This window comes from Macaca nemestrina, chromosome 10 (assembly GCF_043159975.1).
Source record: "Macaca nemestrina isolate mMacNem1 chromosome 10, mMacNem.hap1, whole genome shotgun sequence".
NCBI classification, from domain to species: Eukaryota; Metazoa; Chordata; class Mammalia; order Primates; family Cercopithecidae; genus Macaca; species Macaca nemestrina.
This window is the reverse complement of record NC_092134.1, coordinates 83,889,161-83,914,847: the sequence shown is the minus strand read 5'-3', so window position 1 is coordinate 83,914,847 and position 25,687 is coordinate 83,889,161. Positions and strand designations below refer to the sequence as shown.

The window sequence follows — 25,687 nt, the reverse complement described above, 5'->3', positions numbered from 1 at the left end:
ATGTTTTCTGGCACTTCCCTATAAAAGATTTGCTCCTTGAGGAAATGACCCTGCCTTAGACATTTTTGTACATCTCACACCATAGTCTCCACATTAACTACTTTGTGCTAACATAACTATGTATTGAGCTAAATTGAATTAGAGAGTGACAGAGAAAGAGAGTATGTGTGTATATGATTAACAACCAGAAACAAGAGTGGAACTTTTATTTACCTTGTAGTTATATTTTCCTTCAAAAGGAGAAAGCAGAATGAACTCCAAATTTGAAGAAAGTTGGAATGTTCCATGTTTGTGCAGGCATTAAATCTAGATTTTTTTTCTTTTTGCCACCACAAAGCAAAACCGATATGGTAAGGAAAATTATTTGCATCCAGAGGTTGAATACTAGGGTAACCTGCTGTCTTCTTATACATTGAAGGCTGTGGGCTCTTTTATAACGACATGGAAAAGCTTTATGTGCCTATAAACCATTTACATTTGCAGTGGAAAAAATTCTAATTGATTATTTAATGTTCTTTTTCTGTAAAAAGCCTACCAGAAATCTGTAATTCTATTCCTTCCTCATTACTGTTTTATGTTTCTCAGAAACTAGCACACTGTATGTCTTATCTTTTGACTACTTTGCATTCTAAGTACTAAAATGTAAGTGGACTTGGTGCAACCATGGTCAGCTGTTGAAGATATACAAGTCCTAATCATGGATAAATTTACTATGCCCTAATGGGGATATTGCTTGGTAAAAATTAATTACATGCAAAGCCATCAAATTTTATAGACCAAAATATAAATATAAAAAGTATGTGAGTACATACATGGTTAAGTAAGTAATTTCCACATGGACTTTTGCTTTAGCACAGCTTACTAAAAAATGTGTTTTGTAGCTTGCTACTGCCATCTGCTGGTTCTCAACTCTTAGACTTCTAGCGATTGGTGTACTGCAATGTACCAATTTTGCAATATAAAAGGGAATTGGGTCTATTTATTTTATTTTTGGGAAAATCTTAAAATATTCTTTGAGAGTAAGATATCAGGATTTTTATGTGGTCCATACAGTATTATTTTTTAGTATGCTTTTAGCAAACAAACTTACCAGTCTTTCTCTACTATTAATAATATGCTAATTTTGTATTTGAGTTTCTCATCAAACCTTTTATTCCTTTGTCATCTTTTCCTAGTTTAATGGATCGAGAAGTGGCGTTGCTTGCTGAAATGGACAAAGTGAAAGCTGAAGCAAGTAAGATGATTGATCTTTAATTATAACTATTACCTTCATAAATAGTAGGTTCCTACTTCCCCACCCTCATAACAAAAGCTCCATATAAATATCATAATAAGAGTTTGTATATTTAAATAATCTTAAGCCGTTGCATTGTACTGGCATATGAATCCTTTCAGGTGAAATAACTTTAAAGAGCCTGTTTTAAAAATATTTCCAAATCTTAATATTTTGAATGCAGAGTTCAATGTATAAAAGACTACATCATGGTATCTGCCACCAGGTTTTTATTTTGTTTCTTCCTCCAGTGTTTAAGCAATTCCACTGGGATTTTTTCTACTCAGAAAAAAACCTTTAGCATAATCAGAGAAGACTTTATTAGGTTGCCTACGATTGAATGTATATGCTCCTATCATTACCTATCTCAGAACTTTCTTTGTTTTCTCAGTTTATAGAACAGTCTTCACTCAGTATCTGTTATCAATGGTAGGGGAAAAGTTAGTGAATTGAGGGTTCAAGAGACTGGGTTTCTTGAAAGCTTACTAAAATAGATTCTGGAGGAATGAAGTCTAACTTTGGTGATTTGTGGGATTTTGTACAGAAAAAACAGATATCTATTTTTTGATCATTTCTGTTAAGTGTTAGGTTAAACATACACAGCTACATGAAGAAAAGGGAATACCAACTGCAACTTGTACAATGGCATTGATTTGGGGCATTTCGGTGGCAGGTTTTATCTTCCTGCATTAAATGCCAGATTTATTATTAGGAAAGTTGTTGATTTTAACCCACCCTCAAACTGATAAGAATAGAAATGTTGGGCTAGGTTGAGATCATGACTCACAGTTAAATCACTTGTGTGTGTGGTCACGGGCCAGAGGATGCAGCTTTGAAGCACTGAAATGACTTCAGTTTGGGTCCATTTTAACTTGAAAATTTGAGAATGTAGCAGAGATGCCTTCCACTGTTTTTCAGAGGTGAGATTTCGTTTACATTGAGCAATATATTTTGAGTTTCTAATTTGACATTTCAGTCCATTATTTTATCTGTACATTCTCTTTTTGAAAATGGAAATTCAGATAAACTAAAACCATTAAGAAGACATATTTCTTACTTTTGAGAAGAAGGTCCTTTAAGGCCAGGCATGATGGCTCACACATATAATCCCAGCACTTTGAGCGGATCACCTGAGCCCAGGAGTTTGAGACCAGCCTAGGCAACATAGTGAGATCTTGTCTCTATGAAAAATAAGAACTTAGACTGGGCGCAGTGGCTCACGCCTGTAATTCTAGCACTTTCGGAGGCCAAGGTGGGCAGATCATGAGGTCAGGAGATCGAGGCCATCCTGGCTGACATGATGAAACCCTGTCTCTACTAAAAATACAAAAATTAGCTGGGCATGGTGGGGCATGCCTGCAGTCCCAGCTACTCGGGAGGCTGAGGCAGGAGAATCGCTTGAACCCAGGAGGCAGAGGTTGCATTGAGCTGAGATCGCACCACTGCACTTCAGCCTGGCAACAGAACGAGATTCCATCTCAAAAAAAAAAAAAATTAACCAGGCATGGTGGCATGTGTTATATGGCTATATGTAGTCCCATTTACTTGAGAGGCTGAGGTGGGAGGATCGCTTGAGCCCAGGAGGTCGAGGCTGCAGTGAGCTGTGATTGCACCACTGTACTCCAGCCTGGGCAATAGAGCAAGACCCTGTCTTGATATAAAGAAAAAGAAGGTGCTTTTAAAAATATTAATACATCTTTTATATTATAGAAAATTTTGGCTGGGCGCAGTGGCTCACTCCTGTAATCCCAGCACTTTGGGAGGCCGAGGCGGGCTGCTCATGAGGTCAAGAGATCGAGACCATCCTGGCCAACATGATGAAACTCCATCTCTACTAAAAATACAAAAATTAGCTGGGCGTGGTGGCATGGCCTGTAATCCCAGCTACTCGGGAGGCTGAGGCAGGAAAATCACTTGAACTCAGGGGGCGGAGGTTGTAGTGAGCCGAGATCGTGCCACTGCACTCCAGCGTGGTGACAGAGCAAGACTCCATCTCAAAACAAAACAAAACAAAAAATTTCAAATAGGCTAATGTAACAAACTCCCATCACTCAGCTTCAACCAATTATCAAGTTGTACCCAATCTTATTTTATCAAATTCAGAGCTCAGAGTTTTACTTAACTTCATCAGTTTTATATCTTTAGCTCTTTTCTCCCTGAAAATCCTGGTTCTTAATGACATGATGTAATTACTCATTTACCAATGCTATTAAGAGTTGCTTTTAGTTTTTTACATATTATAATTTTATTAAGTAATTGATGGGTTTGTAGTATTTCAGTCTTTTCCAATGTTGTATAATTAGGTCCTGTGAGTTATCTGTTATGTGTAGAAAGCTTTTTATTTACCTCATTTTCGCCATTTTGAGAGCTATAATTTTGTCATAGAATCACTGAATGCTAGAGCTGAGAGAAACTGAAGTTGATACAAATGGCAAATAGGTTTTATATTGGGAGCTAAACCAATAGATCATTTGTAACTGTTGGGCTTTGGTGTTAAGAAACTTTTGTAGGCATGCTCCTGACTCCTGAGAAAGTGGGCCCTGACTGATTAGTGTAACTTGGGTCTAGGCAGCCCATGTGTGCATCTTTGTGGCAGGCAGTTGGGCTGAGTAAACTTGCTAAATACATCCAGGTCTCTGTAATACCTGGTGTAACTCTTTAAAATTTCTGTTTTTTTCTGACATGAATTTGGCTAATTCCTCAGTATGTTACAGGATTCTGTGTATATCAGTTAGGGATTCAGTTTGACTACATGGAACAGAGTGGCCTAAATAAATGTGAGTGTCCTTTTTTCTCAGGAAATGAAAAGTACAGAGGTAAGCAACCCAGAGCTGGCAGGACATTTCCAATATGACATTAGGGACCCAGGTTCTTCTATCCTTCTGCGCAACCATTCTGAGAGTATGCTTATGGTCAAAAGACAACTCCCTAGGCTCCAGTCAAGAAGGAGTAAAATGTTACATGCTAAGACTCCTTTAAAACACTCTCCTGTAAACCCTGCCCTTTGAGTTCTGCTTATATCTCAATGGTGAAACTGTATCACATGACCATTTCATCTGTAGCAAAGCCAGAAAATACAGATTTTTTTTTACCTAATTTTGTTGGTACCCAACAACATTGGATTTCTGATAGCCCTGAATGTTCTTGAATATAGTTGGAAAGACTGTGTTCTATCAACTAACGGTCTTTGCTACAGTCCTCCCCTACCCAGTATCCCTCTTTTTTCCAAAATGAGAATATGTTCACCACCTCCTCAGTAGCAATACCTCCAAAGTCTCGTCTAGTTAGTTAATATTCAGCTGAAAGGCTAGGTCTTCAGAGTAATTTCAGATCTTCCAAGGATGGGATCTCATAAATTAAAAGAAAGGCTAAATGCCCCCTTCTCCAATATTACACAGTTGGAGAAAGAAAAGGATGATTATAGTAAAAATTCCCACTTGGAAGAGCAATGATCAAATCTTGCTGGTGGGAAGGAATAGCAGAGTCCCTTCCCTGGTAGTAGAGAACGTTCCTTGGGTGGTTTATCTGCTTCCAGGGAGGATTTCTTTGGTTCAGTTTCCACTGTAGCCCCTGTCTCTCTGGGAGATTTTTATTGTCTGTTCTCTGCCATGACCAAATTGTATCCAAGTTGTATATCAGAAAGCATGCCATAGAAGGTGGTTCTTAAAAGGGTGTAACAATTAAATACCCATCACTAGGGAACTCGGTAAATAATTGTGGTATATCCCCATACTCAGTGGCTGTTAAACAGAATGAAGGTGATCCAGATGTAGTAATAGGGAATAAACTTAAAAATATATTAAGTAAAAATAGCTAAGGTAAAGGAAAGACCATGTGTATGATATACTTCCATTTGTGAGAAGGGAAAAAGGAGAGATACATATGTATACATGTTGTGTGCACATAGACAATATTTGGAAGTGTACGTAAGAAATGGTGAACAGTGGTTTCCTCTGGAGAGGAGACCACAAAATCAGAAATAAGAGAGATGCTCTTTTCATTTTATACTCAACTTACTCTAGATGAATATTTTTTATTATGTGTGCATATTTCCTTTTTAATTTATATGCATCTTGATAAAATTTTTTTGACTGGAAGGAGAAATAACAAATGATTTATGAGTGTTTGTGATTTATAAAAAAATGTTTACTACTTAACTGCCTTCAGAGACCCAATGGAAGGTAGAGACCGGACTTTTGATATTTTCATTATTTTCATTTTCTGGATGGATGGGCAACTAAGCCTTTGGCTGACCAAATACCTACTGCAAGGCTTATATTTCTAGTTCTTCTTTATCCTATTTAGCAGTAACATAAGGTTCACACTCACTTTTTCTCTACAGTGGAAATTTTGCTCAGCCGACAAAAGAAGGCTGAACTTCTAAAGAAGATGACTCATGTGGCTGTTCAAATGTCAGAGCAGCAATTGGTTGAGCTCAGAGCCGATATCAAGGTAAAACTTCTTTCTGCTTTCTGCCTTTCTTCTTATCCTCAGGGGCTAAAGTAAGAACTTTTCATAATTCATGGCCATATCTAATATATTAAACTCATGATCTTCCTTTCCCAAACCTGGCCCTCTTCCAGGTCCCTTTCTCTGTAAGTGGTATTGTCATCTACCTAGTTATCCCAGCTGGAAACCTTAGAAAATTTATCCATTTCCCACCTTAAATCTATCAGCACACCCCATCCATTTGACTAAATCTCAGATCTGACCTTATTTCTTCATCTCCACCACCACCATTATGATCAGATTACCACCATCTCTTGCCTGGACTTCTGTAAGAGCCTTTTAACTGATTGTGTTCATCCATTCTGTCTCTGCCCCACCTGCCCCACCCTCCATGTAGGTTCCCCACACTACAGCATTCTGCTTCAAACTTTCTGTTGCTTTTAGGATAAATACTATAATCCTTAATCCGGTATGAAGGACTGTGTAGTCTTGCTCTGCCATTACCCTCAGTTCATACCATCCCCCCCGGTCCTCTGCCCTCAAGCAGAGAGCAGAGGCTGGAGGCTTCTACACTCCACAGACACACACGCTTTTCCATCTGTCCAAATGCTCTTCTCCCGGCCGCCAACCATAGTTACCACTCTTTTTTTTTTTTCTTTTTGGGAGACAAAGTCTCGCTCTGTCACCCAGGCTGGAGTGCAATGGTGTGATCTCGGCTCACCGTAACGTCTGCCTCCCAGATTCAAGTGATTCTCCTGCCTCAGCCTCCCGAGTAGCTGGGATTACAGGCATGCACCAACATGTCTAGCTAATTTTTGTATTTTTAGTAGAGATGGGGTTTCTCCATGTTGGTCAGGCTGGTCTCAAACTCCCAACCTCAGGTGGTCTGCCTGCCTCAGCCTCCCAAAGTGCTAGGATTACAGGCATGAGCCACCACACCCGGCGGCTAATTTTTATATTTTTAGTAGAGATGGGGTTTCATGATGTTGGCCAGGCTGGTCTCAAACTCCTGACCTCAGGTGATCCACCTGCCTCGGCCTCTCAAAATGCTGAGATTACAGGCGTGAGCCACTGTGAACAGCCCAGTTACCACTCTTGACCTCCTCATCCTTCCTGACTTCCCCATCATATCTCCCCATTCTATGCTTTCAGAGCACAGTTAGGATTTTATGTGCATTTGCTTAATTTGTCTTCCCCACTAGATAGTGAACTTCACAGTGAGCTCCTGTCTCTCCAAGTGCCTAGCACAGCACCTTGGTATGTAGTTGGTCTTCTGTAAATAGTTGGTTGGCCAATTCTGATTGTATAGAGAAAAATTATCTTTGAGATATTTGTTGTAATCTTTTTACAAAAATCACTTGGGTTCAATATGTATACCTTTTAATTCTTTTTTGTTTTTTTTGAGACAGAGTCTCGCTCTGTCATCTAGGCTGGAGTGAAGTGGCGCTGTCCCCGCTCACTGCAACCTTTACCTCCCAGGTTCAAGTGATTCTTGTGCCTCAGCCTCCCAAGTAGCTGGAATTACAGGCATGTGCCACCACGCCCTGCTAATTTTTGTATTTTAGTAGAGACAGGGTCTCACCATGTTGGCCAGGTTGGTCTCGAACCCCTGACCCCAAGTGATCCACTCGCCTTGGCCTCCCAGAGTGCTGGGATTACCGCACTTGGCCAAATTCTTATATAAAGAACAGTGTTTCTGAGACTAAGCATGTGAACCTGAGGGAAATTGGGATATTCATGGATAGTTGTGGTCATTGGCATTCTAAATAATTGTTTATAAACTGGAAACTGCAAGCTGTGACAAAGGGAGTTGGCCTTCTCCACACCTGTGCCCTTTACCTCTTCTCTTTCTGAACACATAAGATTTATTGTCACACTGAGAGAACACTTGCTGTACAACAGTCTCTATAAAATAAAAACAGAGGTGGAATATCATCCAGGACCTTATAGGGATCCTTGCTATCATCTGACCCAGTGTTAGACCTGTGAAGTATTGTTCTCTCGCTGCCTCCCCTTCAACTCTATTGGGGTGAACTAGCCAAATCATGCAAATGTTCAGTTACCATTTTCTATTTAACTAAAACTATATGATTAAATTTTATAGAAAGGCCTCCTCACATTGATGCCAGTCAGTCTCATTCAACTCTTGGGGAGAAGCCGGAAACCCCTTTGGAATTAGATGAGAATTCTGGCTCTCACAGGCTTCATCTGTTCCTCTTCCCACATGGCTGAAAAGCTGCTGGAAATATTTCTGCAGGCTGACTAAGGATCTGTTTCTCTCCACTTTTTCAGTGTACTGAAGTGGGTGCTGTGCAATTTAAATGTCTTATTTCCAGATCATTTTATTTCCGTCATTCCTATTATGTCTTTGACTCAACAAACCCTAGAATTTGTTTCAGAATTAATCTCAGACTGATATTACATGTCTGAAGGCTTTGTAACAAGAGGTTCGTGTGCTTTCCTAAGCCGCAACATACTCTGAAGTTTGAGGAATTCAAGGCTGGAAGGTCATTTTTCTCTCTCCTTTCCCTTTCAGTGCTGCTGGTTGCTTCCCGAGAATTCTGATGCAGAGCAGTATTAGGCCACCCCCAGTTAAGAGGAGTGTCCTGAAGGGTTCAGTTCTTCCAAATTATATCTAGGCCTTTCACTTTTCTTTTTTATCTCCTTTTCATCGGAAAAAAAAAAATGATTGCAGGCTACTTTAGACATTGTTTAATGAAATAGACCCCCAGAAGCACTTTATTCCTGACATGTTTCTAGTCCCACGATTTTTATAGCATGGTTAGTTTTTAACTCAAGGGGTTGGTTACTTCTCAGCTCAGTCTGCTTAAAAGGATTAAATTACTTGCAGCATAAACTTCTCATTTGCAAAGTTCACTTTTCACATGAATGATTTTCCATCTCAAGAAATTGTTCCTATTTCAAGGACTAAGAAATCCTACTTTATTATAAAGAGATTAAGTGGGTTTCCTAAGGAAGTTCCTATTAACACCAAACCATCTATCTAAATGGTATCATTGTAGCACCTTGTAAACATTTTTGCTGCCTCTGTTTCTGTATAAAATGGAAAGAAGTGGAGAATAGCCAACAGTAGAAAGATGGCCCTCTACTATAAAATCTTCCTCCTCTTTTCTTTCTTTCTTTTTTTTTTTTTTTTTTTTTTTTTTTTTGAGACAGAGTCTCGCTCTGTAGCCCAGACTGGAGTGCAGTGGCCGGATCTCGACTCACTGCAAACTCCGCCTCCCGGGTTCACGCCTTTCTCCTGCCTCAGCCTCCCGAGTAGCTGGGACTACAGGCACCCGCCACCTCGCCCAGCTAGTTTTTTTGTGTTGTTTTGGTAGAGATGGGGTTTCACCGTGTTAGCCAGGATGGTCTCGATCTCCTGACCTCATGATCCGCCCATCTCAGCCTCCCAAAGTGCTGGGATTACAGGCTTGAGCCACCGCGCCCGGCCCTTTTTTCTTTCTTTACATTTTCTCTTGATTATATCGAATGGGCTTTGGCCATCACGTAGCATTTCATAAACTTACAGACTTGCCTTTGGGCTCTTGAGAAATTGAATAGATTTATTCGATCACCCAGCGTTGGTCATGTGATGGCCATTTAATAAACTTTGAAGCAGTAAAAAGACAATTAAAAATGATTGTTTTATCTGTATAGTAAGTTATGGATTCCATGGATGATGTTTGTCTAACCTGGAGGCCTTTCTTTGCCCTTTCTCCAGCACTTTGTTAGTGAACGTAAATATGATGAGGATCTGGGACGAGTAGCCCGGTTCACCTGTGACGTAGAGACCCTAAAGAAGAGCATTGATTCATTTGGACAAGGTGAGATGGTGAGAGGGTCTGGGCACTACAGTTGGTGATTATTAATAAGAGACTGACATGCTGATTGTCTTCGTCCCGATTCCTCATTAGTGCCTCTTGTTTGCTTGTTTTTGTGAAAAGTAACTCTGGGATGCTTATGAAGTCCATGGGTCCAGATACTTTGAACTCTGAGGACAAGTATTTGCCAGCTCCTTAAATGTGAAAGACTGTTTTTTCATGCTGAATTGAGAGGTGCATGATATGTGGTATAAAGAGCATGGGCCCTTCCGTCAGACCAAGTTTGGATCCCTGCCTCTATAGTAACCTCATTTTACTCCTCTCCAAAATGCAGATAACAGGCCAGGCGCGGAGGCTTACATGTGTAATCTCAACAAATTGGAAGGCTGAGGCCAGAGAATCACTTTAGCCCAGCAGTTCAAGACCACCCTGGGCAACATAGCGAGGTTCCCATCTCTTCAAAAAATTAAAAAGAAAAAATTAGCCAGGTTTGGTGGCACATGCTTGTAGTCCTAGCTACTCAGGAGGTGGGGTGGGGGTGGGTGAGAGGGAGAAGATAGTTTGAGCCAGGAGTTTGAGGTTCCAATGAGCTATGATTGCCACTGCACTCCAGCCTGGGCACCGGAGCAAGACTGTGTCTCTAAATAGGAGAAAACAATACTTGTCTTGCCTAGAACATAATAGACCCTTAAATAATAGCATTAAAGGGTAAGGGAGTACCTGTGAGGTGAGAGTTTCTAGTGACCTGTTTGTCAAACCCTGAACTTTAGCTTCGTTGTTCTTTCTGTCTAGTATAAAAGTGAAATATTGCCAGGCGCGGTGGCTCACGCCTGTAATCCCAGCACTTTGGGAGGCTGAGGTGGGCACATCACGAGGTCAGGAGATCGAGACCATCCTGGCTAACACGGTGAAACCCCATCTCTACTAAAAAATACAAAAAATTAGCCAGGCGAGGTGGTGGGTGCCTGTAGTCCCAGCTAATCAAGAGGCTGAGGCAGTAGAATGGCATGAACTCGGGAGGCGGAGCTTGCAGTGAGCCGAGATCGCACCACTGCACTCCAGCCTGGGCGAGAGAGCGAGACTCCATCTCCAAAAAAAAAAAAAAAGTGAAATATTTAACCTGTGGCAACAATTATAAACTCATTGTTAGTCCAGGCTTAAAGCCAAGAAAAAAAATCTAGAGAGTGGTTTTAAACCATTGGAATTCTAACACAATTTGAACTGAAAATATTAATATTTGTTCAGTTAAATAGGTACTTTGAATTTGGGATTAATTTTGCAGAAAGAAATTTGGCAATATACGTGTTTGTTGTAAAGATTAGTGCTATTCATATTTAACTGATCTTGATTATTTATACCTTGTATCATTCAAAATTCTTTAAAAAATTTAGTAAAGATTTTATGTATGTACCTTTTTCTTTCTTTGCCAAGACTGTACTTTAGAATGTTTCTTGCATAGGAAACTGAACATATGGTCTATACTATTGTTCCCAGGTTTAGTCAACTGCTAGAGCCATAGCCAGGAGTTTAGGTAGTACCAGATCCAGTCCCAAGAAGTCATTAGTTGGTGGGGAATGGGTAACTTTGATGTTAAACTCTTCTCTTGTTTAAGAATTCCTTTACAAAGCAGTGGGGCTTTGGAGGAAGTGGAGGAAGAGGGCAGAAGGGAGATTTTTCTTCCTGTTACCAGTTTTAGAGGTTTTTCTTTACTTGAATAGACAGTTCTTTATCTTAAATTGCTCATTGTGAAATTGAGAAAGTAGAAACCTTACCCATTGTGCTGTTCCATCATATGATCATATATTCCTCATATTTCTGTTCCAGTGTCTCATCCAAAGAACAGCTATTCAACCAGATCCCGATGTAGCTCAGTTACATCTGTGTCCTTGAGTAGCCCAAGTGATGCCTCTGCTGCTTCCTCTTCCACCTGTGCCTCTCCTCCCAGCCTTACAAGTGCTAACAAGAAAAACTTTGCACCGCGAGAGACTCCTGCAGCCATAGCAAACTCCAGTGGCCAGCCCTACCAGCCACTTCGAGAGGTAACCTAGCTTCTACGCTGAGCGTGTTAGGAAGAAAACCCTCCAGATTGTCAAAGCTTAAAAGCTGATAGCTCAGTATATTATCTTCCTTTCTTTATTCCCATTCCACGCCTGTTTTGAAACCCTCCAACCCGAGTTAGTTCCTGAGAAAGCATTAGATACGTATGTTCCAAACTGCCAGCCAGTTTAGATTTCCTGTTGCCAAGAACTGCTGACTTTCTTGTGTTGGCAGCGATCCCTGCTGTTGTAGATAGTATTGCCTGGTAATTAGTCACACTGGGAGTCGTGCACCCGTCTCAAGGTAGACAGGCACCACAAGTGGCAGTTTCACCAGTGTGCATCTGAAAGCAGCAACTCCCTAGAAGGACAATGTGGAATTTACAGGGAAAGAGAGAGTGACCTGGTGGGGATGGGGGGAAAACACTAGAAAGCTGAGGAGTAATCCCATAGGTTCTTCTCCTGTTTGAAGAATAAACACAAGAGCAATCCAAGGCAGTACCATCAGTAATTCTTCAGAACTGGTATGACGTTTGGAATTGGAGGACAAAAATAAAATCCCATACCATAAGCTTTCCGGATTATATTTTGAAAGATGTGCTGAATGCCACAGCAGCAAGCTTTAATCTATAGTCATGACATTTAGTAAAGCAGGCCATAGTGATGTTTACTTTATTATTCCAAATGTTTATTATCTTTACCAATGGCCTTTTATCTGAAGAGTTCAGACATAATATAATATACTTGTCCAGTTGAGGACTTGTAACAACCCACAGAATGTTCTTTCTTCCTTATCTTTCTTCTTGCATCCAGCTAAAGAAAAGTAAATTCTTCAGTGGAGAAGAGCCTAGGCATGAAGAGCAGGGAAAGATGGATTAGTTCTGAAGTAGTGGCTAGGTTGGATCGGCTGACAGAATTCTTTGAGTCTTGAGAGATAAACTGAGTCCCAAGCATGGAATACCACAATTCTGCTTTCAGAATACTCTTGTAAAGTGAACAAATGGGGTACCATAATGCTAGAGCACCTTGAACATTATATTCTTTTATCTTTAGGTATTGCCAGGGAACAGACGAGGACAAGGCTACAGGCCACAAGGCCAAAAGTCCAATGACCCCATGAACCAAGGGCGGCATGACAGTATGGGTCGTTACAGAAACAGCTCGTGGTCTTCATCTGGTTCCAGGTATCAGAGTGCTCCATCTCAGGCACCAGGAAACACCAGTGAAAGAGGCCAAACTCACTCTGCAGGGACCAAAGGAACTGGAGTCAGCATGGAGCCAAGCCCTCCCATGCCTTCATTCAAAAAGGGGCTCCCCCAGCGCAAACCCAGGACCTCTCAGACTGAAGCCGTGAACTCTTGAGAGAAATTCCAGTTGGCCTCTCTCCTCTCTCCACACAATTCAACTTGATAACTGGACTTTAGGAAACTTAGATTTAATAACAAAAAGAAGTTTATGCGTATTGCTTTTTGTGCCATTCTAAATATTGTTGGTTTCTTGTCTCCTTATTTCCTCTTTACCATTTTTGGAGGGGAAGCTATTTTTTTTCCTTGATCTTTCCCAGTGATATGGATTAAATCTGGTTGGTCATTTCCACCAGGAATCAGAGGCAGCTGTTACCAGGTTTCGGCCTTCCAGTTGACCCCTCCACTGTCCAGGCTGTCTCAGGAGGAGGTGAATCAGAGCTAGTCTGTCACCTTTCCAATCTAAGCAGAAGCCACAGGTGCCTGACAGGTTCCCTTCAACCATTTGACCAAGAGAGGCAATGAGGGGATCATATGCTGCACTGGATTTGCCAGAGAAGGGAAAATTTAATTAGTGAAAAGGAAAGAACACTAGGAAACATTTGAGAACCTGCCTCTATCCCAGAACGTGCCTGAGATTTGACACTCAAATCAGTGTTTAGTCTTCTGCTTGGCACCATAGCTTAACCTGCAGTTTCTTCAAAATGCCTAATGCCTTGTTTCCTATTACCTTAGATTGCAAACCAGTCTAGGGAAGTCTATGGGAAAATAGCATTTAATTAAATTTAAAAAAAAAAAAAAAAAAAGATTGGGTGCGGTGGCTCACGCCTGTAATCCCAGCACTTTGGGAGGCCAAGGCGAGTGGATCACTAGGTCAGGAGTTCAAGACCAGCCTGGCCAACATGGTGAAACCCCGTCTCTAATAAAAATACAAAAATTACCTGGGCATGGTGGCGTGCGCCTGTAATCCCAGCTACTCAGGAGGCTGAGGCAGGAGAATCGCTTGAACCCAGGAGGCGGAGGCTGCAGTGAGCCAAGATTGTGCCACTGCACTCCAGCTTGGGTAACAGAGCGAGACTCAGTCCCCCCAAAAAAAACAAACTTTTTTTCTGTTTGAATGTTTGGAGACTTTTTTTTGTTCTCTCCCTTTCCTGAACCCTATTCTGATCCTGAACCAAATTTATAGCAATATAATTAGTGTTAATCTAAGGCATTACTCATCAAAAAATTGCTGCAATCAATCTTTATAGTTGAATAAATAAAAAAAGCTGCATAAATATTCCCACATTTGTTTCATAGGAGCAAGTGGTTTCATTTCATTATGTTTTTCTTTGGGCCTCATGGGGGTAGAAGTCACTCAGCTTGTTCCAGGATTAGATGAGGGTATCTGATTCCCAAGTCATTTGTCTGCCACCGCTGTGTAGCTTCAGAACCAGATTAAAATGTGAAAGCCTGGATGAGCAAATGCAGTTGTTCCTAGTGAGAAAGGATCATAGGATAGGGAATGGTGACTTTCCAAAGGAGAACTTAACCACTTTAGGAAAACCACAGCTCTCCAGGCTCTCCCAGGTAACCAAAGGTTATAATGGCACTGCTCTTCCCAACTCCCTGTCCCTTGACTGAGTACTGAACGTAATTGAGCTCTTGCATGTAGCAGGTGGCATGGGTGCCAGACCCTTCCACCCCGCACTCACCCCCAGCATCTGTGATTTAATCACAGCAGATCTTTTCTTTCTCTGGCATGTGTTCTCCCAAGTCTGAAGCCCAGACTGTAAGTGGCAGTCGTGCAGAACGTAGCTGCCTCAGGGCTTCCCTTGCCTCCTTGGCTGAAGCTGAGCTGCCAGGGTTCAGGTTGGTTGAACACATTCAGAGAGAGAGAGAGAGAGAGTGTGTGTGTATCTGTCTGTCTTTCGGTAAAGAAAACAGTAGTCAAGGAGTTCTGGGAAAGCCATTTTCCAAGAACACCTCATTTTGGGGAATTTGTCCAACAACACCAATAGCCTGCTGGGTGTCAGGAAAAAACCCTGCATTTCTGATTAATTGCTTACCTATACTTTATCAGAAATCCAGAGATTGAAGTGACGTTGAAGGATTATGAGGTCTGTCCCTGTATCCAGGCAAGACTATACTTAACTGCCCAGACAGATGACAAGGCATGTTTATCAAAAATGCCTTGAAGTTAAAATCTCCTCATAGAAAAATATTTGAAAATTTTTCATGACCACAAAAAGTTTGAAAATTATGAATTAAAAAAGTTTTTATTACAAAAGTAGTATTTAAAATATCAACACAGAAATATAAAAGAAAAAAGTTTTCCATCTTTCCACTTCTCAGGGGTAATGATTGTTAATTTGATATATCCTTCTACGCCTTTTTTGTTTTTAGAAATGGGGTCTTACTGTGTTGCCTAGGCTGGAGTGCAGTAGCTATTCACGGACATGATTAGAGGGGACTGCAGCCTCAAACTCTTGGGCTTAAGCAATCCTCCTGCCTCAGCCTCCTGAGTAGGTGGACTGCAGGTGTGCTCCATCACTCCTCGTTAGACTGTTTTTTTGTTTTTTGTTTTTTGTTTTGAGACGGAGTCTCGCTCTGTCGCCCAGGCTGGAGTGCAGTGGCCAGATCTCAGCTCACTGCAAGCTCTGCCTCCTGGGTTTACGCCATTCTCCTGCCTCAGCCTCCCGAGTAGCTGGGACTACAGGCGCCCGCCACCTCGCCTAGCTAGTTTTTTTGTATTTTTTAGTAGAGACGGGGTTTCACCGTGTTAGCCAGGATGGTCTCGATCTCCTGACCTCGTGATCTGCCCGTCTCAGCCTCCCAAAGTGCTGGGATTACAGGCTTGAGCCACCGCGCCCGGCTGGTTAGACTGTTTTTTTGTTTGTTTGTTTGTTTTGAGACGGAGTCTTGCTCTGTGGCCCAGGCTGGAGTGCAGTGGCCGGATCTCAGCTCACTGCAAGCTCCGCCTCCTGGGTTCACGCCATTCTCCTGCCTCAGCCTCCCGAGTAGCTGGGACTACAGGCGCCCGCCATCTCGCCCGGCTAGTTTTTTGTATTTTTTTAGTAGAGACGGGGTTTCACCGGGTTAGCCAGGATGGTCTCGATCTCCTGACCTCATGATCCGCCCATCTCAGCCTCCCAAAGTGCTGGGATTACAGGCTTGAGCCACCGCGCCCGGCCTAGACTGTTTTTAAGGCGTGTATGTGCATATACACATGGGTATATGGGTTTTTTATTATTTTTATAAAAAGATTATACTGAGCTGGGTGCGGTGGCTCATGCCTGTAATCCCAGCACTTTCGGAGGCAGAGGTGGGCGGATCACCTGAGGTCAGGAGTTCAAGACCAGTCTGACCAACATGGAGAAACCCCATCTCTACTAACAATACAAAATTAGCTGGGTGTGGTAGTGCATGCCTATAATCCCAACTACTCAGGAGGCTGAGGCAGGAGAATCACGTGAACCTGGGAGGCGGAGGTTGTGGTGAGCCGAGATCATGCCATTGCATAGCAGCCTGGGCAACAAGAGCAAAATTCTGGCTTGGCCAGACGCAGTGGCTCATTCCTGTAATCCCAGCACTTTGGGAGGCCGAGGCAGGCAAATCGCGAGGTCAGGAGATCAAGATCATCCTGGCTAACATGGTGAAACCCCATCTCTACTAAAAATACAAAAATTAGCCAGGCATGGTGGTGCGTGCCTGTAACCCCAGCTACTCAAGAGGCTGAGGCAGGAGAATCACTTGAACCAGGGAGTCGGAGGTTCCAGTGAGTCAAGATTGTGCTACTGCACTCTAGCCTGGCGACAGAATGAGACTCCGTCTCAAAAAAAAAAAAAAAAAAAAAACTCTGTCTCGAAAAAAAGATTATACTGTGTATATTCTGTATTTTTTTAATAATATGTGTAAACTATAATTCACTTAGGATCTCATGCTGTAGATCCTTTCCTAAATTTGCCAGTTTGACTCTTCTTCAAAGAGAAGTTAGGCTTATCCTAAATTTGAATTGTATAACCCATTCCTCATTGCCCATAGGGGTTCTAGACTTCCCAAAAGAAGGAAGATTCATGCCCTGGGCACTTACCACTGGTGCTCCAAGAGGCCTTACCTAACCATTGTTTGTCCTTGTCTTTCCATTTCCCCTTACAGACAAATGTCTCACCCTCCCCAACTTAGAGACAGGACTGCGATTTTAAGTTGTTTAGCTCTGTCAGTTATGTGACACTTGAGAGGCAAAATGCAAATTAGCATGGCTTCATTATGAACGTCATATATTTCCTATGCCCCTAATTTATGGCCATTTAAAAAATGTACTTTTAGGCCGGGCGCGGTGGCTCAAGCCTGTAATCCCAGCACTTTGGGAGGCCGAGACGGGCGGATCACGAGGTCAGGCGATCGAGACCATCCTGGCTAACACGGTGAAACCCCGTCTCTACTAAAAAATACAAAAAAATTAGCCGGGCGTGGTAGCGGGCGCCTGTAGTCCCAGCTACTCGGGAGGCTGAGGCAGGAGAATGGCGTGAACCCAGGAGGCGGAGCTTGTAGTGAGCTGAGATCGCGCCACTGCACTCCAGCCTGGGTGACAGAGCAAGACTCTGTCTCAAAAAAAAAAAAAACAAGCAAAAAAAAGGGGGTACATAATAGAAATTTAGAAGTCTTCTCTACCTTGTCTCAGTCCCCAGAAGAAATCATTAGTAAGTTTCTTACATGTCTTTCCAGAAATTTTCGAAACCCAAACATGGAAGTACCTTTTCTTCTTTCTTTTGCATAAATGGGATTCATACTGTGCATACCCTTATACAAGTTGCTTTTTTCACTTGTCCTCACTTTTTGTAACTCATTTTTTTGTTTTGTTTTAAGAAAAATCAAGTATATTTCTATATACTGACATGGACGGAGATCTACGAGGTATAGACCTCTGTTCTGTGACTTTATAGTATTCCATTGTATAAGTTTGTTATTATTAACCAGTCCCTAATGATGGTTTTCAGTTTTTTGCTGTTACAAGTACTGCTACAGTGAGCAATCCATAATGCATATATCATTCCTCACTTGTGAGAATATCCCTGTAGGATAAATTCCTAGGAGTGGAATTACTGGGTCGTATAGTTATTGATAAAGTATTATTTTGATAAAGTTGCACAGATTCACACATGCAACTTATTTATTTAGAGATATGGATTCTCTCTGTCACCCAGGCTGGACTGCAGTGGTGGGATCATAGCTCTCTGTAGCCTCAAACTCCTGGGCTCAAGGGATCCTCCTGCCTCAGCCTTCCAAGTAGCTGTGTCTACAGGTGCATGCCACCACACCTAATTTTTTAATTTTTTTGTGGCGATATGGTCTTGCTTTGTTGTCCCGGCTAGTCTCAAACTTTTAGCTTCAAGCAGTCCTCCCACCTTGGCCTGCCAAAGTGCTGGGACTACAGGTGTGAGCCACTACACCCAGCCATCAGGTTTACATTTTCTGCCAGTGTTTGGCAATGCTTTGTACAGTTGCTGAGCCAGAAGCTAAGGAGAGAAACAATCCCTGACTTCACATAGCTGATAGACCAGTTGATGCAACTGAGAATACCAATAAATAATACAAGGAAATAGTGTTGCTTGAAAGTGCCATACTGTCTTCGAGGTGGAGGGAGCACAGCCAAAGGTCTGGGTCCCATGCTTGAGCCAGAACTATACCAGCATATAATCAGGCAGTTGTGCAGTGGTGTATGGAGATAGTGACCTTCTGTTATATTTCAGAATCCCAAACCAGGGTACAGTCTTGTGAGTATGAATGTATGTATGGGAGGGAATAGGATAAACTAGTTGAAGTCAAGAATGACCTGGAAAATTCGGGATGCGTGTCACTCATCTTTATACTAACCTGTTCTCTTGGAGAAGGTCAGTAGAATAATGACTTGTTGCCCCTGAAAATTCCACCATCTGACCTAAGAAAATGAAGTTTTGTCTTGCCTGATTTATAGGTTTCATCCCACCTTCTGGTCCCATTTGGTAAGGATTGTATCCTTATGGCAGCACATTTCTTGGAAGAAACAGGTGTACATGCTGGGAGGCTACCAACTGATACAAGGAACTATTTTATCACTAGTTTAACCAATGAGTTCAAAGTACTGGCCCACAATGCTGGTAGCCAGAACAACATACTAAATATACTATAAAATCAAGTTTTTCTGGTTGTTGTAGCCACTTGGGCACATTTTCTCACCTTCAAACATTGAGGTGCCTACTGTGTGCTAGGCACTCTGCTGAGTTCTGAGCCAGAAACTATTCTAGCTCATTCTTTTTTTTTTTTTTTCTTTATCTATATTTTTTGAGACAGGGTCTCACTCTGTCACCCAGGCTGGAGTACAGTGGGGCCATCTCAGTTCACTGCAACCTCTGCCTTCCTGGTTGAAGCACTTCTCTTGCCTCAGCCTCCCGAGGAGCTGGGATTACAGGTGTAGGCCACCACACCCAGCTAATTTTTATATTTTTAGTAGAGACGGGGTTTCACCATGTTGGCCAGGCTAATCTCAAACTCCTGGCCTCAAGTGATTTGCCCACCTCAGCCTCCCAAAGTGCTAGGATTACAGGCATGGGCCACCAGGCCCAGCCCTAGCTCATTCTTCAACCACTTTGCAGGTAAAGGGAGTAGAGCTCGTCCTTAAACCCTTGGGAGCCCTGCCTGTTAACCAGGCAGTGTGGTAGAGTATAAAGACTCAACCTGGATTTTAATTCTGGCTTCACAGCTTGGTAACTGTGTGACCGACTGCCCTTGGACAGATAACAGCTTTGAATCTCTTTCTGAACTGTGAAGTGGGACAATGGCAATGACTTTAGAAGACATCTAGGGCCGGGCGCGGTGGCTCAAGCCTGTAATCCCAGCACTTTGGGAGGCCGAGACGGGCGGATCATGAGGTCAGGAGATCGAGACCATCTTGGCTAACACAGTGAAACCCCGTCTCTATTAAAAAATACAAAAAACTAGCCGGGCGAGGTGGCGGGCACCTGTAGTCCTAGCTACTCGGGAGGCTGAGGCAGGAGAATGGCGCAAACCCGGGAGGCGGAGCTTGCAGTGAGCTGAGATCCGGCCACTGCACTCCAGCCCGGGCGACAGCGCGAGACTCCGTCTCAAAAATAAATAAATAAATAAATAAAGAAGACATCTAGCCAGGTGCTACAGAACAGTACCCTGGGCGTCTAGGCTAACCCATGACAAGTTGAATGTTTAGCCCCTTTCCTTTTCTGTCTCTCCTGCTTTGTTAAAAAGTAGACTTTGTTACAAAGAAGACTTCCCCTATCTCCAGCCAGACAGACCTTATTAACTACAAAAATACTAAAAATCCAGCTATCCTATTCCTTCTGTAAAATTTTTTCCTGAGTGCACGCCCCTCCAGCATGGTGAGCCCTGTGCCCCTCTTGTCTGTCTGCCATACTGGTCAGAAAATACACCCCTACCCCAGTTTCAGAGCTATGTGGATGGGGCAGGCAGATGCTGATGGAGCTGACCTCAGCTAACACAGTAACCACTGCAGCAGCACACAGGTGGAGCTGGGGTCAGGGTTTCCCAGGGGAAAGTCAAGGAACATTATTTCCATACGTGTGATGAGGCAGTTTTATTACCTGCCTTGATACTCAGTTCCAAGGAGGAAACTCTATCCAAAAAAGATGTTTCTGGGTGAAGAAACTCACCCACCAGCACAACTATTCTCCTGCCTGCCCCTTCACTGCTGTCAAAACAGCAGGAACAAATACCACGCACTCCAATTCCTTAGGGAAAAGTCAGGTCTCCTTTTTATGTCTCTTCAACTTAACCGAGTTAGGCTTTCTCTGTAACTTGATTTCAAACACACCTGTTTTCTGGTGCTGCTAGAACACATGAATTGAGAGGATGAGATTTCTCAGGAGGCCAGGCATACACTCCCTTGCCAGCTCCAGCAGGGCTGTGTCGGCCACCTTCCTATGGGGCCTGCAGTTAACTGCAGTGTCTCACCTGGCGTGGAGTCCAGGTATTGTTCACAGTGGGCACTCACTACAGGTCACTGACCATCTGTCAGAAATAACCATGCAGTTTCCCTTTTCATAGGCTGTTTACCAAAAGAGAAGACGAAGTGGCCCCAGAGCATGGCATAGTCCTGAATTGCTGTCAAGTCTTGGTTCAGATCGGATTCTTTTTCTTACTAGCCAAGCAATATGGGCCCGTATCTTTATCTGTGGATAAACACAACAATGTGCCTCCCCGGATTCCCTTGTTTGAAAGTTGATTGTGGGCCGGGCGCGGTGGCTCATGCCTGTAATCCCAGCACTTTGGGAGGCCGAGGCAGGCGGATCAGCTGAGGTCGGGAGTTCGAGGCCAGCCTGGCCAACATGGTGAAACCCCGTCTCTACTAAAAATAAAAAAATTAGCTGGGTGTGGTGGCACCCGCCTGTAATCCCACCTACTCGGGAGGCTGAGGCAGGAGAATCACTTGAACCCAGGAGGTGGAGGTTGCAATGAGCCGAGATCGTGCCATTCAACTCCAACTTGGGTCACAAGAGCAAGACTCCATCTCAAAAAAAAAAAAAAAAAAAAAAAAAGGTTGATTGTGGTCTGTTCCCACTCTAGCCAGAGTCTTCCACTAAAAGAAAAGGAATCGCCTAGAATGAGACAGACAAGGTGCGGCCAAGTACTAGAGGCCTCAAAGAATTCCAAAATGTTTTATTTTGGTGGGGATGGGGAACCCTCAGGCTTCATCCTGAGCTCATTTTCCTGGTCCTAGCACCGAGGGCCAGGGATTTGTTGTTGTTCTGTCGCCCAGGCTGGAGTGCAGTAGCATGATCTCAGTTTCCTGCAACCTCCGCCTCCTGGGTTCAAGCGACTCTCCTGCCTCAGCCTCCCGAGTAGCTGGGATTACAGGCGTGTGCCACCATGCCCTGTTAATTTTTGTATTTTTAGTAGAGATGGGGTTTCATCACATTGGCCAGGTTGGTCTTGAACACCTGACCTCAAGTGATCCACCCGCCTCGGCCTCCCAAAGTGTTGGGATTACAGACATGAGCCACTGCACCCGGCCAGGCCAGGGCTTTTCAAAAATAACAGCTGGCTCAGGTTCATTTCACAAATCAAAAGACCTGATACTCTGCAAGATAAAGTACCCTCTGCCCACCCTGGGTCTCCCAGCTGGCCAGTGGCAGAGCTAGATTGGAACCCCAACTAGTCTGACTTGAAAGCCCAAGATTTTCCCACCATACAACACAACCTTAGAAGCGGAGCCTGGCCATGCTGGCTGAGAGCCAGGCTCAGAGAACAGGCCTGGGGACCTCCAGAGAAGAAGGTGGAGAGAGTGGGAAGAGGCAGGGAAGGGGAGGGGCCCCTGGGCTCTGTTCCTCGACAGCCGCCTGTTCCCACTCCCTCAACACAGTGTCTGACTCCACCTGCGCTTTGTGGTTGCGGAGTGGGGGGACTTTTTCCATCCTTTGTGTCTTGAGCGGTTTTTTCCTTGCTTTGAGCTTCCCTACTCTCTCTCCGTGTTCCTTTTTGTAGCTAATACTCCCACAGGCCTCCCACGGCCAGCTCCAAAATGCAGCCTCCTGAGTTTCTTCTTGTTGACAGAGGCTTTAAGCATCTCTGAACAGGGATCCTCCTCAATGTTCCCCTCCCTATGACTCCCCACCACGGTCAAATGAGTCAAGAGCTGGCGGAAGGGGAGAGGAAAAGGAGTTACAGTGAGGAGGACTATGGTGCTCATCTCCCAGGGCCCTGCTCAATTTTCAACTCCCCAATCCCTGTCTTACTCTCTCCTAAATGTGGGTCTCTGCCCTTTGTGCATATGGGTTGAGGGCTGGAGGAAAGATGGAAGGAAAAGATAGGGAATTAAAAGAATAAAAGAGGACCGGGCAAGGTGGCTCACGCCTGTAATCCTAGCACTTTGGGAGGCCGAGGCAGGTGGATCACCTGAGGTCAGGAGTTCGAGACCAGCCTGGCCACCCTGGTGAAACCTCGTCTCTACTAAAAATACAAAAACTAGCTGGGCATCCTGGCGAGCACCTGTAGTCACAGCTACTCGGGAGGCTGAGGCAGGAGAATCACTTGAACCCAGGACGCAGAGGTTGCAGTGAGCGAGATCATGCCATTGCACTCCAGCCCGGGCAACAGAGTGAGACTCCGTTCAAAAAAAAAAAAAAAAAAAAAAAACAAGGAATAAAAGAAAAAACAATTTAAAAAAAAAAAGAATAGAGAGAAAAAAAGAGGGAATTAGTGACTAAGAGCTGAGGGAATTCATACAAACAAAAGACTGGTCTGGCAGGAAGATCTGAGGGACTGGGTAAACGTGAAGAGAGAGGACAGTGGGCTAAGATCCTGTGCCTGATCACACTCATTCAAAACAGGCCAGATAAAGGAAAGGGTCAGTAGCGGCACCCCCGCTCAGTACGCATTCACATGAGTTCTTTGAGGGGCAATGGGGGAAGGAGTTTAAAGGCCCAAACAGGCCTTTGACTTTTCTCTCTGCAATAAGAATGATAATAACATTCCATAAATATTAGTGTATTTTCTTCTCCTGGAAGTGGGAACCAGGGCAGCAAAGGGTGACATGGGCATTATGCCTGGAGCTGCTGGAGGAGGCAGTGCACCTCAGACTAGGGATTTGACCTCTTTGCCTCAAGTTTTTCGTCTGTGAATTGGCAGTTATAGCCAATAACTAGCTCATAACGTTATTATGAAGATTAACTGGATAATGCAAGTAAAGCACTTTGCACAGTGCCTGGCACAAAGTTAATGCTCAATAAGTGTAAGCTGCTGTAATCCTCAGGGGCACCCCACACATTCCATCTTGCCCTGCTCACCCCAACCCAAGGTGTCTGGTTTGGCTTAATGCCCAAAACCAGCCCTGGCAGGTGAGCTGGAAGCCTGAAAGTCTAAACACTTAGGCCTTACAGGGATAAGTGTAAGGCCACCCAGACATGCTACACAAGCCCAGATGACCAGTCCTCTGAGTGCCCATACAGTTAGGCAGAGAGGCAGACCCAACGACCTAGGACTGGGATACTGTCAGGGTTCTAACCCTGGCTGTGTCATTTACCAACTCTGTTACCTTGAGCAAGTCTCTCTCTTCCTCCTCCTCCTCCTCCTCCCCCTCCTTCTCCTCCTCCACTTCTCCTCCTCCTACTACTACTACAACTCCTCTCCCCTTCCCCCTCCCCCTCCCTCCCTCCTCCTCCTCCTCCTCCACTTCTCCTCCTCCTCCTACTACTACAACTCCTCTCCCCTTCCCCCTCCCCCTCCCTCCCTCCTCCTCCTCCTCCTCCTCTTCTCCTCTTCCTCCTCCTCCTCCTCCTCCCCCTCCTTCTCCTCCTCCACTTCTCCTCCTCCTCCTACTACTACAACTCCTCTCCCCTTCCCCCTCCCCCTCCCTCCCTCCTCCTCCTCCTCCTCCTCTTCTCCTCTTCCTCCTCCTCCTCCTCCTCCCCCTCCTTCTCCTCCTCCACTTCTCCTCCTCCTCCTACTACTACAACTCCTCTCCCCTTCCCCCTCCCCCTCCCTCCCTCCTCCTCCTTCTCCTCTTCTCCTCCTCCTCCTCCTCCTCCTCCTCCTCCTCCTCCTTCTTCTTCTTCCTCTTCCTCTTCCTCTTCTTCTTCTTCCTCTTCTTCTTCTTCCTCTTCTCTTCCTCCTCTCTCTCTCTCTCTCTGTCTCTCTCTCAGCTCTGGTTCCTCCTTTGTGAAATGGAGCATAAGGAGCACCCACCCCGGCTGTTTCACACAGCTCCCAGGAGACTCAAAATCAGATAACAAACATTTACACGTTGCAGGTGTCACACACTGTTCTAGGTCCCCTACACATACTCACTCATTGAATCATCATTAGGACCCTCTGATGTTATTATTAGCATCCTCATTTTACAGATGAGAAAACTGAGTCAGAGAAGGGTTAATAACTTGCCTTTAAAAATCACACAGACAGGCCAGGAGTGGTGGCTCACGCCTGTAATCCCAGCACTTTGGGAGGCCGAGGCGGGCGGATCACCTGAGGTCAGGAGTTCAAGACCAGCCTGGCCAACATGATGAAACCCGATCCCTACTAAAAATACAAAAATTAGCCAGGCGTGGTGGTGCACGCCTGTAGTCCCAACTACTCAGGAGGCTGAGGCAGGAGAATTGCTTGAACTTGGGAGGCATAGGTTGCAGTGAGCAAAGATAGCTCCAATGCACTCCAGCCTGGGCAAAGGCTCCGTCTCAAAAAAAAATAAATAAAAAATCATACAGACCAAAATTTTAAAAAAAAATTTTTTTTTAAATCACAGGGACAGCAAGTGGCAGACCTGGTTCCCAAGTGGGTGGGTGATTTCAACTGTGGCCTTATCCTGTCTCAAAGTGAACTGACTCCTAAAATGTCTTTCTTTTTAGTAGACGGCTGGACCGCTGCCTGGAGAGGAAGCCTTGAGCGGCTGGGGGAGGGGATTACTTTACAGCCAGGATCCATCCAAGGCTGGGGATGGGATGGGAGCAGGATCTGCTAAGACCCTAAGTGACCCTTAGTGACCCTAAGGAGGATTCCTTAAGGTCACTCCTCCTGGGGACCAGATTCCAGGCTTCTCAGGACTGGAGAAGGGGGAACGCGTCTTCCCTTCCCAAAGCGCCAGCTCGTTTAGATACAGGTGCCTGGGGCTTTGGCCCTTGTCGCTGACGAGGGGTAGGTGGAACGGGGAACACTCCTTTCTTTCCGATGCTGGTGACTGTGAGTGCGTCTCGAAGGATGGGGATGCTGAGCCTACCGCTTCGCTCGTTAGGGAACAAATTGCTGTTTTGGCCCCGGCGGCTCCTCTGGGCGCGGGCGGCAGCCGCGCTCTCTGGCAAATCGTGGGAGGGAGGAGGAGCGGTGCTGGCAGGCAAGTCCGGGGGACCATCGCAGCGC

At 44.3% G+C, this 25,687-nt stretch overlaps 1 protein-coding gene across 3 annotated transcripts in view; it reads left to right on the top strand.

Annotated features, from left to right (window-relative positions):
• Positions 1-13,047, top strand: part of LOC105492875 (spermatogenesis associated serine rich 2) — a 168,443-nt gene extending 155,396 nt beyond the window's left edge. For all 3 annotated transcript variants that reach the window (XM_011760202.3, XM_011760204.3, XM_071071778.1), the window contains 5 exons: positions 1,176-1,234; positions 5,616-5,725; positions 9,447-9,549; positions 11,371-11,585; positions 12,636-13,047. In XM_011760202.3, the coding sequence (XP_011758504.1) occupies positions 1,176-1,234; positions 5,616-5,725; positions 9,447-9,549; positions 11,371-11,585; positions 12,636-12,944 (796 nt within the window). In that variant the 3' untranslated portion in view covers positions 12,945-13,047. The remainder of the gene's footprint in view (positions 1-1,175; positions 1,235-5,615; positions 5,726-9,446; positions 9,550-11,370; positions 11,586-12,635) is intronic.
• The last annotated feature ends 12,640 nt before the right edge of the window (positions 13,048-25,687 follow it).